The 16010-nt window shown below is 27.8% G+C and overlaps 2 protein-coding genes across 4 annotated transcripts in view; both read left to right on the top strand.

The window, feature by feature from the left end:
• Fw (CUB and Sushi multiple domains furrowed) overlaps nucleotides 1-6554 on the top strand; it is a 30373-nt gene extending 23819 nt beyond the window's left edge. For 2 of the 3 annotated variants that reach the window (XM_074245047.1, XM_074245046.1), the window contains exons 11-19: nucleotides 38-272; nucleotides 3200-3373; nucleotides 3461-3640; nucleotides 3746-3991; nucleotides 4403-4756; nucleotides 4834-5013; nucleotides 5608-5716; nucleotides 5823-6005; nucleotides 6120-6553. In XM_074245047.1, the coding sequence (XP_074101148.1) occupies nucleotides 38-272; nucleotides 3200-3373; nucleotides 3461-3640; nucleotides 3746-3991; nucleotides 4403-4756; nucleotides 4834-5013; nucleotides 5608-5716; nucleotides 5823-6005; nucleotides 6120-6222 (1764 nt within the window). In that variant the 3' untranslated portion in view covers nucleotides 6223-6553. Of the gene's footprint in view, nucleotides 1-37; nucleotides 273-3199; nucleotides 3374-3460; nucleotides 3641-3745; nucleotides 3992-4402; nucleotides 4757-4833; nucleotides 5014-5607; nucleotides 5717-5822; nucleotides 6006-6119 lie in introns of all 3 variants that reach the window. The other variant, XM_074245045.1, reaches the window with a different exon arrangement.
• Nucleotides 6555-9890: 3336 nt separating this feature from the next.
• On the top strand, nucleotides 9891-12987 carry Sqh (myosin regulatory light chain sqh). Its single transcript, XM_074245039.1, has 4 exons — nucleotides 9891-9999; nucleotides 11866-12058; nucleotides 12143-12356; nucleotides 12426-12987. Exons 2-4 carry the CDS (start codon nucleotides 11869-11871, stop codon nucleotides 12544-12546), a joined length of 525 nt encoding a protein of 174 aa, XP_074101140.1. The 5' UTR covers nucleotides 9891-9999; nucleotides 11866-11868; the 3' UTR covers nucleotides 12547-12987.
• The last annotated feature ends 3023 nt before the right edge of the window (nucleotides 12988-16010 follow it).

Below are 16010 nucleotides of genomic sequence, written 5' to 3' on the forward strand. Positions count from 1 at the left end.
TAATTGAAAAAGTAGTAAAATGTACTCGTATTTTCAGGTTCTTACATGTAATGTGGGAGGAGGATGGTCTGGCAAGGTTCCACAATGTAAATTCGTCGATTGTGGTGCACCAGCGCAAATCGAATATGGAGAAGTTAATCTTTTAAATAAAACGACAACAGTTGGTAGTATTACGGTGTACACTTGCCAAGATGATTATTGGCTTGTCGGTGAAGCTAGGCATGAATGCACAAAAGACGGAAAATGGAGCCATGAAGCTCCTTCATGCGAATGTAAGTTCACTCTTTAAATTTATGTTTATGTATTAAATTATATTATTTAAAAATATAATTTATAAATTCTTCATCTTTTTACGTTTTTATCCAAATTAATAAAAAAAATATTTCACATATTGAATTGAAAAAAAATTATAAATTCAATTCCTTTTTTTTTCTCGAGTCATTATAATATTGTAAAATAAAATTGTCAGATATCTACCATGATTTAAATTTCATTACTAGGGATATATCTTCACAATCTAGAAAAAAGAAAGCAAAAAAAATTAATTAAAATATTGAATCACTCAATTATCATCATTTTTACTTTCTTAATTTATTAAATTAAAGGAATAGATTATTCAAAAAGTTATGGCCAGTATAATAAATTATTTTTGGAATAAAAGTCAAATTTGAGCGAATTATACCATTTCTCAGTTAATATAAATAAAAAATTTAACATAATACGGGAGTTGTGGATATTAGTTCATGATTCATGATATTAAACTTAATAATTATAAATTAACAATAAAAATGAAATATCAAACGAATTCATATTAATATACTGTATCGAAAATTGATTACAACTTTAAAAAGTGACATTGTTGGACACCTAGAAGGAAGATTTAGAAATATTATATTTACGACCAATTTTTCATAAATAAAAAAAATATGACAATTTATACAGTATCCTACCTTCTTAGAAAATAATGATTTTACACAATATATTTTGTATCATTTAGAAATGAATTAAATTAGTTGAATTAATTTATACATTCGCATAAGAACATTTTTTCAATTTTTTCAAAAAACTATAAAATCAAACTAGTTACACGAACAGAGTTTGTGATAGGTGCAAAAGGCTATAAAATAACTTCACCAATCCCGATTTCGCTTGGTCTATCGAGCGGTTCATATACAACACTATTTGTTGCGTCTTATGTAAATAAGATTCAGAAATTTGTAAGGATATTATATTCTCGCTGACTTCGACTTCGAGAAGCCTATTCTACTGTTTTAATAAGAATGGAACTCGTATGAAAATTTTATTATTCCTTTCGTTGATTTATGTTTATCTAGCGACAAACTTGGACATAACAGGAAAAGCATGAATTCGAAATATGCAGCATGGGTTATTTATAATATGAAAAATTTAGATTATTATTAGATACATATAGTTTAACTTTTCTAGTTGCTATCTGCAGCAGCTGTTTCTGACCGAACTCGCGGTGTAATAGTAATCAAAATTTGCAATGCCTCGCGTTTTCGTGAAATATTCTTAAAGTCGTCTTTTTGGCGGAAAATAGTAATTTAATCGCGGCGCCTTGTGCGGAATATATGTATCAAAAATTTGAATAAAACTTATCCGGTTATAATCAATACGTTTCCAAACGTTTTACCGGCCCATTGATCTATGACGCAGTTTTGGGATTTTAAAATTTGATGTTCAAATTCAAATGATTCAAGACTTATGTCTTTATCGGTTGAAATTTCTCCGTAGCAAATACAGAATGCTCTAGTGAGATTGATTTCTTTGGTGCTTTTTAGTAGAATACGTTGCTACTGTTCACCCAACCACGAACATCGCCAAATGCCCAGAGCTCGATAAAACTTTCGTATAACGTTGATAGAAAATTATCAAGGACTAAAGATAGTTGATTTCGGTGGTCTTCATAAAGGGCTTCGGAATCACAAAGGAAAAAATATGTTGATAAAATAATAGGTAACTGAAAAGTTGGAAATTATACGAAAAAATGATAAAAAATGAAATTATCTAGTAGTTTCTGGGTGAAGTTACTCAATTGTTTAAAGAGCTACTGAAATTTGAATAATTGTAGGTCGCGAGAAAACATAAGTGTTCAAGGATGACACAATTGTTCCGGAAAAACGTATGGCATAAACAGATTAAGTAAATATGAATGAAGAAATCATTAAAGGTCTTTTCCACTGCTGGTAGCAACAAGAGTACATACACACTGAAAAAAAAAAGACTGTAGCTGCTACAGGTCTTAGGCCTGTAGCGTGTTCCTGAAGGAGCAATCGGTTAGGCCTGCAGTAGCTACAGACCTAGTTTTGTAGCTGCAACAGGATAAGCTCCATTACAAGTTTAAAATTTAATTTAATTATTAGGAATCACCATATTAACATCAATTATTAGTATTTTACATGGATCAGCTGATAGTTAATTTGTTAATATGATAAAACTCATCTTACAACTAAGTTTCATAATCTTGTAAAAAATTTGAATTTTAGTAGACGTCACATGTATGCGGAAATTGAATGTCTATTATCTTTTGCACTAAATAAAAAAAAATCTGGAAATCGGTTGACTTAAAATGCCATTCATTAAACTTTCCTCTTATTTTAGAGCACAAAGCTCGGAAATAAATTTAATTTGAAAAATAAATATTTTTAAATGGCTATAACTTTTAAACGCGTTGTTAGATTTTAATGTTAGGCAGTATTTGACGCAGTTTTTCAAGCATAAACAAGTGTCTCTGATAATTGGAGTTGATTAGTCAAATATTTTGAAAGTTATTTATAGAAAACCTTGAAAAAAAGTTCTTTTAGTTCTTATGTTTGAATATCATCGAAGCGAGTTGACCGATTCACTTAAAAATCTAATTAGATCAAAGTTTCAATGAACATTTTTGAACACCGTATTGCTCATCTCGATCGGTTGATTCGTTCTCTAAAGATATTGTACAACAAAATTTTATTTACCCATACACAGCCGAAAATTCAGTCGGGAATAGTCAGAACGGCTTCCCTGGACCTCAAAACGTAAAAATTTGATAAAAACTCAGTTTCAAAATCGAACTAAAATCGATAACTTTCTACTTTTGAAAATTAATAATTTCCAAAGCCGGAAGTTAAAAATATTTTTATAAACAATTCACTATTTTAATAAGATATTGATTAATGTTTTTTTTTCTTTTTTTAAGTAATTACCTGTGAAGAACCAGAAGTACCAGACGGAAGCTATGTCGTTGGATATGATCTAAACATTCACAGTACAATAGAATATCATTGTGAACCCGGTCATCTTCTTAACGGTGAAGCTAGGCACGTTTGTCAGAAAAATGGAGAATGGTCCGGCCGCGTACCTGTTTGTGAATGTAAGTATCTAAAAATTTAACTTATTAATTATTGTTATCGGTATTACCACGTGCTATTAATTAAAAATTAATGTTTGATTTTAACAGACATAGACTGTGGAAAAGTATTGCCAGTTCTGAATGGCGCAGTAAATTATGTCAATGGAACAACACACTTAGGAAGTGAAATAACGTATAGTTGTACTAAAAACTATCGATTGAACGGAATAATCAGACGTTATTGTCTTGATAATGGACAATGGAGCGATGCTACTCCTAAATGTGAAGGTAAAGAATTTAAAATTTAATATTTAATTTCATAAAATTAAATAGATTATAATAAATTCAATCTTATTTTATATATTATTTATTACGTGGTTGTTATTTGTGTAGAAATACGTTGTCCAGAACCAATATTGGCTGAGCATGGAATATTATCAGTTACCGGTAATGATAGAATGTATGGAAGAACGTTAGTACGTACTGGAACGGCGGAAAATTCAAATACTGGCGCAACGTCGTATAAAATAGGTGCTTTGGCTAAATACAGATGTGAAAGAGGCTACAAAGTTGTTGGAGAGCCATTATCTACGTGTGAAGATAATGGGAAATGGAGTGGTGAAGTACCTCAATGTATCTGTAAGTTTCAACAAATCAAGGTTTTTTATTTTAGTTTAAAATAGATAAAAATAAAATTTTGTTTCCAAAAAGAATATGTACATTTAAGTTTTTTTTATTTATTTATTCAAAAAAACTATTTTGTAATGGATTGATTACGTTTGTAACGGTACCACGGTAATTTATCCAATAACAAAATAGCTGTGACAAAACAAGCGGAACCAAGATAACTTAGTCATAAGACGGAGAAAATTTACTGGTACAAAAAGTTGCTAGTATATATTAAATATTTAATATCAATAAAAAATGATATAAAATAAATCAATATAAATTTTTTAATTGATTAGTGAATCTCAAATAATTGTTCAATACTAACACAAAAAAAATGGATGAAAAATTACATAAATGAAATTAATAATCTTCGATTTTCAGTCGTGGATTGCGGTAAACCCGATAGTATTCTTCACGGCGAATATACTTTGACCTCAAATGCAACTTACTACGGCGCTGCTGCACTTTACGTCTGCGATTCAAATTATGATCTCGACGGATTTGCCCGGAGATTGTGCCTCGAAAATGGTACCTGGAGTTCTGAGACTCCGATTTGTCGGGAAATAAGATGTCAAAACCCGGAACAAGTTTCCCCGCTTTCAATCCAGGTCTCAACCCACAGTATTGGTGGTGTAGCGCTTTACAGTTGCCCACGAGGTTATTATATGGAAGGTAATGAGACAAGAGTTTGCTTACAGAATGGATCTTGGAGTGGTTTTATCCCAGCTTGTTTTGGTAAGCATTTCTTTTCTTAATATAATCAATTTATGTAACAAATAGTAAGATCAGTAATTGTTACATGCGACTTGTAGCGATGGATTGCAAACATCCGGGGTCAATCGAGAATGGTAGAATTATCGTAGTGAATGGATCAACTTTGTATGGCGGAGCTGCTGAATATCATTGTTTGCCACTGTTTGAACGAGTGGGACCATTCCTGAGGAAGTGCTTGGACACTGGAATGTGGAGTGGAGAAGAACCACGATGTGAAAGTAATAACTGTTTAATAAATTTTTCTAAAATGAATCGTTTTAATTCAAAGATAATCAAAAAATATAAAGTGAATCATCGGGATCATGCACTGATAAAAAAATTGACTAGGTTAAAAAAAAAACCTTTGACCAAGAAAATTTTCATTTAATTTAATTCATTAACTTTTTTCTTGATTCAAGATGATCAAATTCTTTATTTTCTAAATGATTTTTTTCTTATAATTTGAAAATTTATTTTTCTTCAAGAAATTATGTTAGAAGTTTAAAATTTTTTGCTATTTATCCATACACTTCTAATAAAATCTTTTCGCAACAAATGTTATCTTTACTTTCAAAATATTTAGTATTATATTATCAAAGAAAAAAAAATATTTTTATCAAAAAATTTATTATTTCTTCAACTCACAATTTCTTTTGTGTGCTGATTCATGAACAATAAATTTCGATAATTTCCACAATTGACATGAACATAATTAATTGTTATCAATAATTGAAAATTTCGAGTTTTTTTTTTAAACTTTATCAATATAAGCTAAAAGTATTCGATTACTAACAAATTTACTAAATTAGTATAAATGTATTTTTATTTTTAAGTGATTTCCAACGAAATAGCAGAGGCTCAAGGTGTTGGTACAAGTGTTGGCATTGGAGCTGGAGTTATCATTTTTATTTTATTAATTCTTGGATTAGTTTACTTGAGATTGTAAGTTTAATTTGAATTCGATAAAAATTGAAATTAAATCAGGAATTAGTTTAACAGTTAATGCTTTAATACATTGTTTTTTCATGACATTTCTATCGTTTTACAGACGCAAAGCAACACCGGTAAAAAATACAGAAAATATCCAAGCAGCTGAAAGAAAAGAAGATCAAAATGCAGCTGTAATGTCATATTCTAGCTTAAATGATGGTACAAGCAATAGAATGTATGAAAATGTTCCTGAAGATGGTCTTTATGACAGTCCTTACAGTGGCAGTGGAAGCACGTATGGGTGAGTTTATGAACATTATGCAAACCATTCTAATTCATAGTCATTTTTATAATTGTTAGTTTTCAATTACAGAAAATAACTGTTTTAATTACATATTAATTATTATTATTGTAGATATAGTAGACAAAACGAAAGAACCTACAATCGATCTGGCCATTACGAAGCCGAACCACCTCCTAGAAATGGCATCACCATTAATGGTGTTACTGTTCGATAATAAAATATGTAAAAAAAATAAAATAATTTAGTTTAAATTAAATAATTATTTTTATGAATAAAATGAGAATTTTAATTATTATTTATTGAATACTAAATTGAAAGATATGAAGAAAAGATGAGTGTATATAATAATAATAATAATAATTATTATTATTATTATTTAAAAAAGAAAAACTGAAGATGGAGTAACTTAACAATTTTTATAAAACAACATTTTTTAAGATTTTTATTACTTTGACGGTCTCTATGATCGAAATTTGTATTATTCTTGTATATATAGTGCCTTTGTTGTTATTTAAATTTATCATTCATAGATTTGACATTAATTATTGATAAGGAATAAAAAATATTGCACGACTTGTCTTATTTACTCATTATTCTACCTTGAAATTAGTATCGTTTAAACCTAATGACTCTAAATTCAAACTGTACGTAATTGCAGTAGATTTGCAGTTAATTTCAGTGGAAGATGTTTTGAGTACAGCTAAAGATATTTTTTTTTTTTTCTAAACTAACTAACGAATTGAAGCTCTCAAATAGTGAACCTGATGTGGCGTGATTTGCTAAAAATGATTGGAACAAATTTTAAGCGACTAGGTTGTTTATGATAAAAGACAATAATACTATATTCGAAGATTATTGCTTCCATAGTTCGATGCATCATGATTTTGGGTGCTTCACATTGATTTGAACAAAAACCCACTGATACATATGTAATAGGAGCTTATTTAGTTATAATGGATATGAATAAAAATGGGTCATTCGATACTAATCCATCTAATTCTAAAAATTATATCTATTAAGTTTATTTCCTTTAGGACCATTTGGTCCATTAGCGTCAATCATTTTCCTAATTTTTATAGTTCTTTCAAGTCAATTCTGATTTAAAAAATTGGAAAAACGATTAACTCTTAAGGCCATCCCAGAAACTTCCCGCTAATTTCATACCTAAGCGCTTAAAATTGCACTTATGACGTTCTTGAGCTCTCTTGAGATCAAAGAGTTAGCTGTTCTAAATAAGCTTTTGAACTTTTCAAAAGGAGAAAATAACCCTGTTTAAAAATTCCAATAGGATCTCATCAAAAGCGACAAAAGCCACTTACAAACCAATAAAATTTATTGGTTTCTAAATGGCTTTTGTCACTTTTGATAAGATCTTATTGGAGTTTTTCAACAGGGAAGTTACGAACCTTAAAACTTGAACGGTGATCGACACTTCGATCTATCCCCCTGTGTCAACCATCACATATATTTCTTAGTCAATTTTACTGCTATACTACTATTACCACTATCAGGTAATTACTCACCAAAAGTTCATTAAAAGTTAAGAATTAATTATTCTAATATTTTCCATTACCACTATTAGGTGATCACTCACCACAATTTACGACTAATCTTCCTATATGATTCTAATATTAAATAATTTCATTGTGTAATAAAGTTAAATTTATTGTTATTACCGCTATATACTATACTGAATTACTACTATTCACCTATCTCAACTATTTATATTCAATCAAAAGGGTCAATCAAGGAAGCAGAATAATCACTGTAATTAACATTGAAAGTAAGTAAAATAAATTAACTGGCACACGTGAGAACTTCTGTCTATATTTTTTAAAATAATTTAAAATCTACAACATTAATTTTTCACGGAAGCGGAATATTCCAGAGCAGCTTTCTAGGACCTCAAAACGTCGAAATCTGATGAAAACTCGATGTACGAAAATTTTGAATTTTCTTAGCGGGAAGTTAAAAATTATATTTCTATATTATCCATTGCAAAGACGTTTTCTATGTCTTAATTGATCGATACCCTGATAGCCACCTTACCTATAACTTACTGTCAATCTACGTCCGCAATTTGAAGCAAACTTGACGGAAAGAGTTGGCAAAGAGAGCGATTACCTATTAGTTACCTATAACTTACTCTGCAAATAGACGCCAAAACTTGCTGTACAAGTAATCCCTTCAAATTGTAGTAAAGTTGAAAGGAAATTTAACTACAAGTTTGATTGTTAACTTGTATTCAAGTTGCGGCCGTAGATTTCCGTCAATTTGCTTACAACTGTTGTTGAGAGAAGAATTACCGCCAACTTGATGTATAAATTAACCGTAACTGCTGGAAGTCAACACTTACTGAGAAAGCGCTGGCTATCAGGGTATATACCCTGATAGCCAGCGCTTTCTCAGTAAGTGTTGACTTCCAGCAGTTACGGTTAATTTATACATCAAGTTGGCGGTAATTCTTCTCTCAACAACAGTTGTAAGCAAATTGACGGAAATCTACGGCCGCAACTTGAATACAAGTTAACAATCAAACTTGTAGTTAAATTTCCTTTCAACTTTATTACAATTAGAAGGAAATACTTGTACAGCAAGTTTTGACGTCTATTTGCAGAGTAAGTTATAGGTAACTAATAGGTAATCGCTCGCTTTGCCAACTCTTTCCGTCAAGTTTGCTTCAAATTGCGGACGTAGATTGACAGTAAGTTATAGGTAAGGTGGCTATCAGGGTAATATTTTTTTTTTTCATATTCTTCTACCTTGATAACAAATGGTAAGTAATTTGGCTCTGTCGGTCAATTAAACTTGTACTTCCAATTTGCCCTACCCGATTCAATACTTTTAAAAAAAACGAGTATTGAATCGCATTGAGCTCCAACCCGTTTCCGTTTGTTGGGTAGCTTTATTGCAACCTTTCAAAATTAAAATTCCAGCTTTCATATTTTTATAACGTTTTTAGTTGTTAAATTAATAATATTTTTACTAGGATTTCCTCGATTATGGGTTATATATAAATTATAATACGCACCCTTAATTGAGGAGTTGAGTTTCAAAGGGGTATCTTTTCATTTTTGTTTAATCGAGACAAAAAACTGGTTATCTTCAATTACAAATATTTTTATTGGACTTTTTTAATTTAGCTATAAAGTGCTATTGGTTATGAAGATATAATTCGATTTTCACTTAGAAATCTTTATAATTCTCGAAGTACTTAATATTTAAAAGATCAAAAAACTGTTCTTTTAAAATATGAAAAAGTACCCTTTTGAAAATCAGCTCCTCAATTAGACTAAGTATTTGTACTCTCAAAGAGCAGGATTTTAATTAAAAAAAAAAATATAATTATAAATACGTTTCTGCAGAAAGGTGAATTGTTTAAAAGTTTTTAAAAAATTGTCGGAAATCTATTACAATCTCACTCAAAATTTTTTAGTTCTTTACATCCTCACTCATATTTTTCTCCCGTTGACAAAATATGTACTACCAAAAGATTAAAGATTACAAAATCACAACAGTAATTCGCGTCTTTATTCGCGTTCAAGTCCTTGTAAGGTAGTGAATCACTCAACAACTTTTTCTTCCTTGTATAGAATTTCGCTGAGATTTTAAATTTGGTAATTATTTCATCTTTTTTATGTTACAATTTTCAATTACAGTATAAAAATTTATCATTGATATCTCAGTAATATTGTTTGCTTAGTTCAATCTTTAATTTTTAGATGATTTAAAATTAAAATAATAATTAAATCCATAAAGCTAAAAATAAAAATGTATACATTTGAACATATGCGCGGTAATGACCTAAATTGAATAAAGACCGCGGTTGCAGAATAACTGACGACCAGATGTCGCTGGAGTCTTGCGGGTGTGGTGGTAAGTGGGGACCCCAGTGGATTGAATCCAAATCAGTGACGCGAGTGATATTTACTGATATAGACGTGTATTTGTTTTCTACATCTCTCTTTACGTCATCTTATTTTATTTACTTGTAAGTATATTTAATAATTGATTAATAACTATCGATTGTGTTTAATAAATAGTTATTCGTTTACAAAAGTATTTTAAATTGAATTGAAATGACTAAAAATTTATTATCATTTGACAGCAAGTATTATGGTGGATTGGGAAAGTAAGCGCGGTTGTATATCTATATATAGCGTACATACAGTTTAGTCCATCCATGACTTGAAAAAAAATAATTGAGTATAAAAAACATTCCAGTGAGAGTGATTCATTAAGGAATATTTTTAAGACCTTGAGTAAATTTATTTATGGTTTTATTTATTTATTAATTTGTAACTTATTTTTGGACTTAATTTTAATTACAGATTTTACCATGTTTACATTTTAAAATTTTAATTACGAATATATTTATAGAAATAATTGTACTATTTATAGCAAAAAAGGGCTTAACTAATTTTAGTTTAACTTTCGTTGCTTCCATATTTTTTTTTTTTTTTTTTTTTTTTTTTTTTTTGTAAACAATGGGACATCTTGAGTGTACCCAATGAATCATCATGAGCTTATACATGTGTCATTGAGTAACAAAATGAGAGTAAACGTCTCTGCTTACGGCAGTTTTTAACATTGTGTGAAATTAATAAATAAAATAACGGCAAATCTTAGATTTAATTTCATAAATTTGATCATTTTTAGTTGAAAAATTTTTTTTAATGATTTATTGATAATTTAAGAATTGTGTATTGTTTGTTACATTCTGTTGGTAAGCAAAGTTTATAATTGATAAAAAATTGTTTAAGAAGAATCATTTTACAAAAAATAATACAATTAAAAAATTATTATTTACTTACAAGATAAAAATGTTATTGATTACACATGTTTGTGATGATTCATTTGTCGCGCTCGAAAATGGGTTCTTGTTGAATATTATTGCTCACACAGAAAGAAAGTCTTGAGTCAAGCGTAAATTTTCTCAAATCAAGAAAATCTTAAGGAAGATTGAAAATTTCTTCAATAAAGTTAAAATTTCTTGAACGAAGTTAAATTTTTTTAAGTCAAGAAAATTTCGTTTTGCCCCAAAATGACCGGTCTTCCTTACAATTTTCTTGGTTCAAAAAAATTTTTTTTTCTCAGCATAAACATTTACTTACATGTGCAATTTTCAGTTAAGAATTTAAATATTACATGAAATAGATTGAAAAATAGTTAGAATCATTTCGACGATTGATTTTTTATTAACATTACAATTAAGTTAGGTAATTAAAACCATGAATTTCGATCAATTTTAAATAATAATGAATCATTTTTTACCATGTAGAAAAAATATTACCAACTTTTTTACGTATAGAATCATTTCTTGTAATAATTCACCAGGGGACGAAATTCAAACTATTGGCAAATGTCTGATTGTTTAGAATGAAATGATTTGGATATTTTTTATAAATAATAATCCAATATTGAGACACAAAAAATAACTGACATTAAAAACCGCTGTATTGAATGAATTAATTAAATATGTGTGAAGTGAAAAGTTAAAACAAATGTATGCACAGAACTTTTTTGAATCTTTTAGTCAATTCTTTTAATAAAGTGATTTTTTACAACATGTGAATGTATTTTATGATTCCATCAGAAGTACTCAAATGATTGCTGTTTTTTTGTATCATTAGAAAAGTGTTATTCCAATTAGGTGTATTTTATATTTGAAACATTAACGTGTATTATTGAAGTTCTTAATATCTAGTAAATCGGAAAATCTCATATTTTTTCGAAAAACAATCATAAATTTTTCAAGAATCTTTTTTTCGTTCTTTTATTTCTTTTTTAGCTTGTTGAAATTATTTGTTTTGAGTATTTACTTCGATCAATTTATTTAATATTGATTTTTTTCCAGAACATGTCTGCCAGAAAAACAGCCGGTCGTCGAGCAACGACAAAAAAACGTGCTCAACGCGCAACATCAAATGTGTTCGCGATGTTTGACCAGGCTCAAATTGCTGAATTTAAAGAAGCATTTAATATGATCGATCACAATCATGATGGGTTCATTGACAAAGAAGATCTTCATGACATGCTTGCCTCGTTAGGTAATTAATTGTTTACTATTTAAACCAGTTATGTATAATTTACAAAAGAAGAAATTAAATTTACAAGATTTTATTCTGAAACAGGAAAAAGTCCTACTGATGAGTACCTTGAAGGCATGATGAACGAAGCACCTGGACCAATTAATTTCACAATGTTTTTAACATTATTCGGTGAAAGGCTTCAGGGAACGGACCCGGAAGATGTTATTAAAAACGCATTTGGTTGTTTTGATGAAGAAAATAACGGGCATATCAATGAAGAACGTCTTCGTGAACTTTTAACAACTATGGGAGATCGGTAAATCGCTTTTTTTTCATCATAAACTAAATACTTCGTATTTACTTATAATTTTATTTATCTCTTCAGGTTCACCGATGACGATGTCGATGAAATGTATCGTGAAGCCCCAATTAAAGGATCAATGTTTGATTACATTGAATTCACTAGGATTCTGAAGCACGGAGCTAAAGACAAGGATGAACAGTAAAGATAAATAATAATAATAATAATAATACAGAATATGACTTGATTATCTTATAAACTTTCTTGTTCAAATATTTATGAATTGATAATAACTTACTCAAGTTCAACTGATCGTATAGTTTTACTATGAAAAAAGAAAGCGTACGCAGTAAAAAATGCTTACGTGGTTTCGTAACTTATTTTGTTACTTAATTTTCAGAATTTAAAATGCATTTGTTTTCTTACTGTCTTTCTAATTTTAGCTGTTGAAAAAATTGGCATTTAACCTATTCCAGATTTTTTTACGTATATAATGCCATAATTTTTTTTCTTATTAATTATTATTAATATAAATCATTGAATTAAATTGAATATTGTAAAATATACATATATACCATATTATATATTTAGCTGTCATATAATTGGCATTTGTATTTTAATATATCGAAAAAACATCAAGACTAAATTTACTGTGTTGTTAATTTTATCCACAACAAATAATTATAACGGTTTATAAATACCTTACCTTTATTATGGTTACAATTGATTTTTTTTTACTACTAATGGATAAATTAAAAAAATTCATATCTTTTTATCTGGATGGTTACGGACCAATAATTTGTGGTGAATGAGTTTTATTTCATCAAATTATTCTAAAGGCTTTGAGTTCCATTTTTTTATCGTGAATTTTACGATAGCTTAATTTTAATTAAAAAGTTACATGAAGTTATACAGTTTCAAAAGATTAATTTTTATTACTTATTTCATGGGTTTCAATTCGTTTTATATCGCTGCTATTAAATGTTATTTATTACACTTTACAATTAACTCCTATTTAAAATGGTGCTTATACATAAAAAAAAAAAAAATATATATCTAAATATCGATTTAAAAATACCCGCGTAGTAAAGTTCCGATTGCGCGCGTAATTTGTGCTTCGTAGTTGGAAAATTTATTAAAATAAACATTACGTCGCAGCCAAACTATTTCAATAAATTCATCGTAGTTGAATATTTTATTTAGTAAAATAAATTTTCTTATAAATTCATCAAATTAATCAGAAGTTAATGATTCAAGTAGACTTTCTGCTATCAGTAGTATTTGAAAAATTCTATAATTATGAATTTCAATGTAAAACAAATTTATGTTTAAAAACTTTAAAAGCTTTGTTATTTTTCATATATAACGACTAATTTGTGATTATCGAATAATTTAAAAAAAGCTTGAAAAATCCAAAAGTGCACGTCTTACAATACTTATTCAATTTTTAAGCAACAAATAAATTGTATAATTGATATTTAAAAAAAAAATAAATAAAATTAAGTAACTTCTTCTGGAGAATTTTCTGATTTTTTTTAATTATTAGCGCCCGTTTTTTGGTCATATGCGCGCGTAGTCTAAAAAAATCTAGCTCGATTAAATGGTGTATAATTTTTTTCGAAACGTTTTTTTTCTTTTCAAAGTAACAATATAAAATGATTTTTAAAAAGTATGAAAGGTTTTACTTCAAGTATTTTCTCGATGTAAATTTACTCATATTATTGTATAAGTGCAATATGGTTGTAATAGTGGCATTTAAAGATCACAAAATTGCTTGACCTTGAGGAGACGGGGAGTAAAGCACTACCTCACGCGCTTTGCGCTATAAGGCATGCAAAATAATTACATTCATAGATTTACTTTGTATGAATTTTATTTTCGGAATTCAATAAAATCTGTAAATATGAGTATTTTCATTGACAATTAATAAATGGAAAATTCCAAGACAGAAAAAAACCGAAAATCAACACAAATCACCAAAAAATATAATTGACAAAACAAATAATATAAGTTTATTTTATATCAAATACTGATTAGAATTAATGTTAAAGTTTTTTTTTTATGATCAGATTTACAAATTTTTATATTATTATCTCATTACTAATTATCGTCGTATTATTTTAATATAAGTACAACTAATGAAATAAGTGAGGTCTAGAGTTTCCGCGAACTTAATTATTTTTTTAGTTGTTAATTTTTAATTTTTGTTTTTCTTAGTTTCTACCCAAAAATATGTTACAAATATTGCCTGACATTTATATTGAAGTTTCAATATTTTTTGAAGTATTTTAAATTCGAATCATCGAACTTGAATACAAGTAATCAACGTTATTTTAATTTATAACTTATTGAATAAATTTCAATGATTTTGAGAGCTTTTAAGATGAATTTTCATGTTATGTAACATATAATGTGTAAATAACATAAATTTTATTCATTAAAACTTATCTGTTTTAATGATGAATGATCATATATTTAGATGCTATTAAACATACTCGTATCGGGTTAAATTTAGTTATGAAAATATTAATACAGTGACGTAAATCTTTTACTCTGTTATTTAATGACGTTAGTAATGAGAAATTATTGAAATTTTGTATTCCTTTAGAAAACTATCCTATCAAAAATCTTCTACCAACTTTGTTGTATGATTCAAAAAAATTCTGAATTCATGATTTCCATTTCTTATGTAAATTTAACGACTTTCACGATTTTTTTATAAAATAAATTATTATTACTATACAAAAATTGAAAAAAAAAAATTCCGCAAGTAGAAATTAGTAAAAAATTAGATATATAAATTTCTCAAAGATATTTTTCGTAATTATTTAGAAATAATTTAAAATTAATTTTTCAACAATCATGAGATTTTAGTTTTCAAACATCATTAAAAATATTATAATTAAACAGAAATAAAAACAATAATACACAAAAATAAAATATTGACATTTTCACAATGTTAAACTAGTTGAAAAATGAATTTTTGACTTTTTTTATAATTATTATTAAAAATGCACGGTAATTTTAAAATAAATGACACTGAAGTTGACAGCCATTAGAAACTTTTTAAGAATTTTATAGTAATTAAATTATTATAAGAAAAATTTAATTAAAAAATTCCATATTTGAAAATTAATAAAAATAACAAGTGAAAATTTTTAGAAGCTTTTTTTTGTATTAATATTGATTTTTTATACAAATTTTTAAAATTAACAGCTGACAGCTAACTTCAGTATCGTTTACACTCATTAGGTTAGCCGATAATAAATAATTTTAATCATTTTTCTAATAAATAAATTGCTACATATAAAAAAATGGATTAAAAATAATTTTTCGGAACAAATTTTTTTCTTAAATAAAATTAAAAAATTAAAAAATTAAAAGTGACAGCTAACTTTAATATCATGCATCACTTAAAATGAACGTATTTTAAAAGAACCGCAGCTCCAAACAATTGCCATAATTCTTTTAGTTTTAATTAATTTATTGAGTAAATCAAAAAATTGGTCAGAGGTCTACTGATTTAAAGTAAATATCATAAGCAGTTAAAATATTTTAATTCTTATTTACAAGACGGAGGGGACTCCCACAGAATTTCAACAATGCTTGCTATATTCACCACTATCCTTTTTTATTATAATTAAGATAGATTCAAATAAAATATGAATG

This window comes from Cotesia typhae, unplaced genomic scaffold (genome assembly GCF_013202065.1).
Source record: "Cotesia typhae breed Kobodo isofemale line unplaced genomic scaffold, CoteBio_Ctyphae contig_44, whole genome shotgun sequence".
In the NCBI taxonomy this organism is placed as follows: Eukaryota; Metazoa; Arthropoda; class Insecta; order Hymenoptera; family Braconidae; genus Cotesia; species Cotesia typhae.

What these genes read in the sequence shown, in the direction of transcription:
- Sqh (XM_074245039.1), top strand. Translation starts at nt 11,869, where the DNA reads ATGTCTGCCAGAAAAACAGCCGGTCGTCGAGCAACGACAAAAAAACGT. An exon ending in TGACATGCTTGCCTCGTTAG is followed by an intron (nt 12,059 to 12,142) that starts GTAATTAATTGT and finishes ATTCTGAAACAG; the next exon opens with GAAAAAGTCCTACTGATGAG. An exon ending in TTAACAACTATGGGAGATCG is followed by an intron (nt 12,357 to 12,425) that starts GTAAATCGCTTT and finishes TTATCTCTTCAG; the next exon opens with GTTCACCGATGACGATGTCG.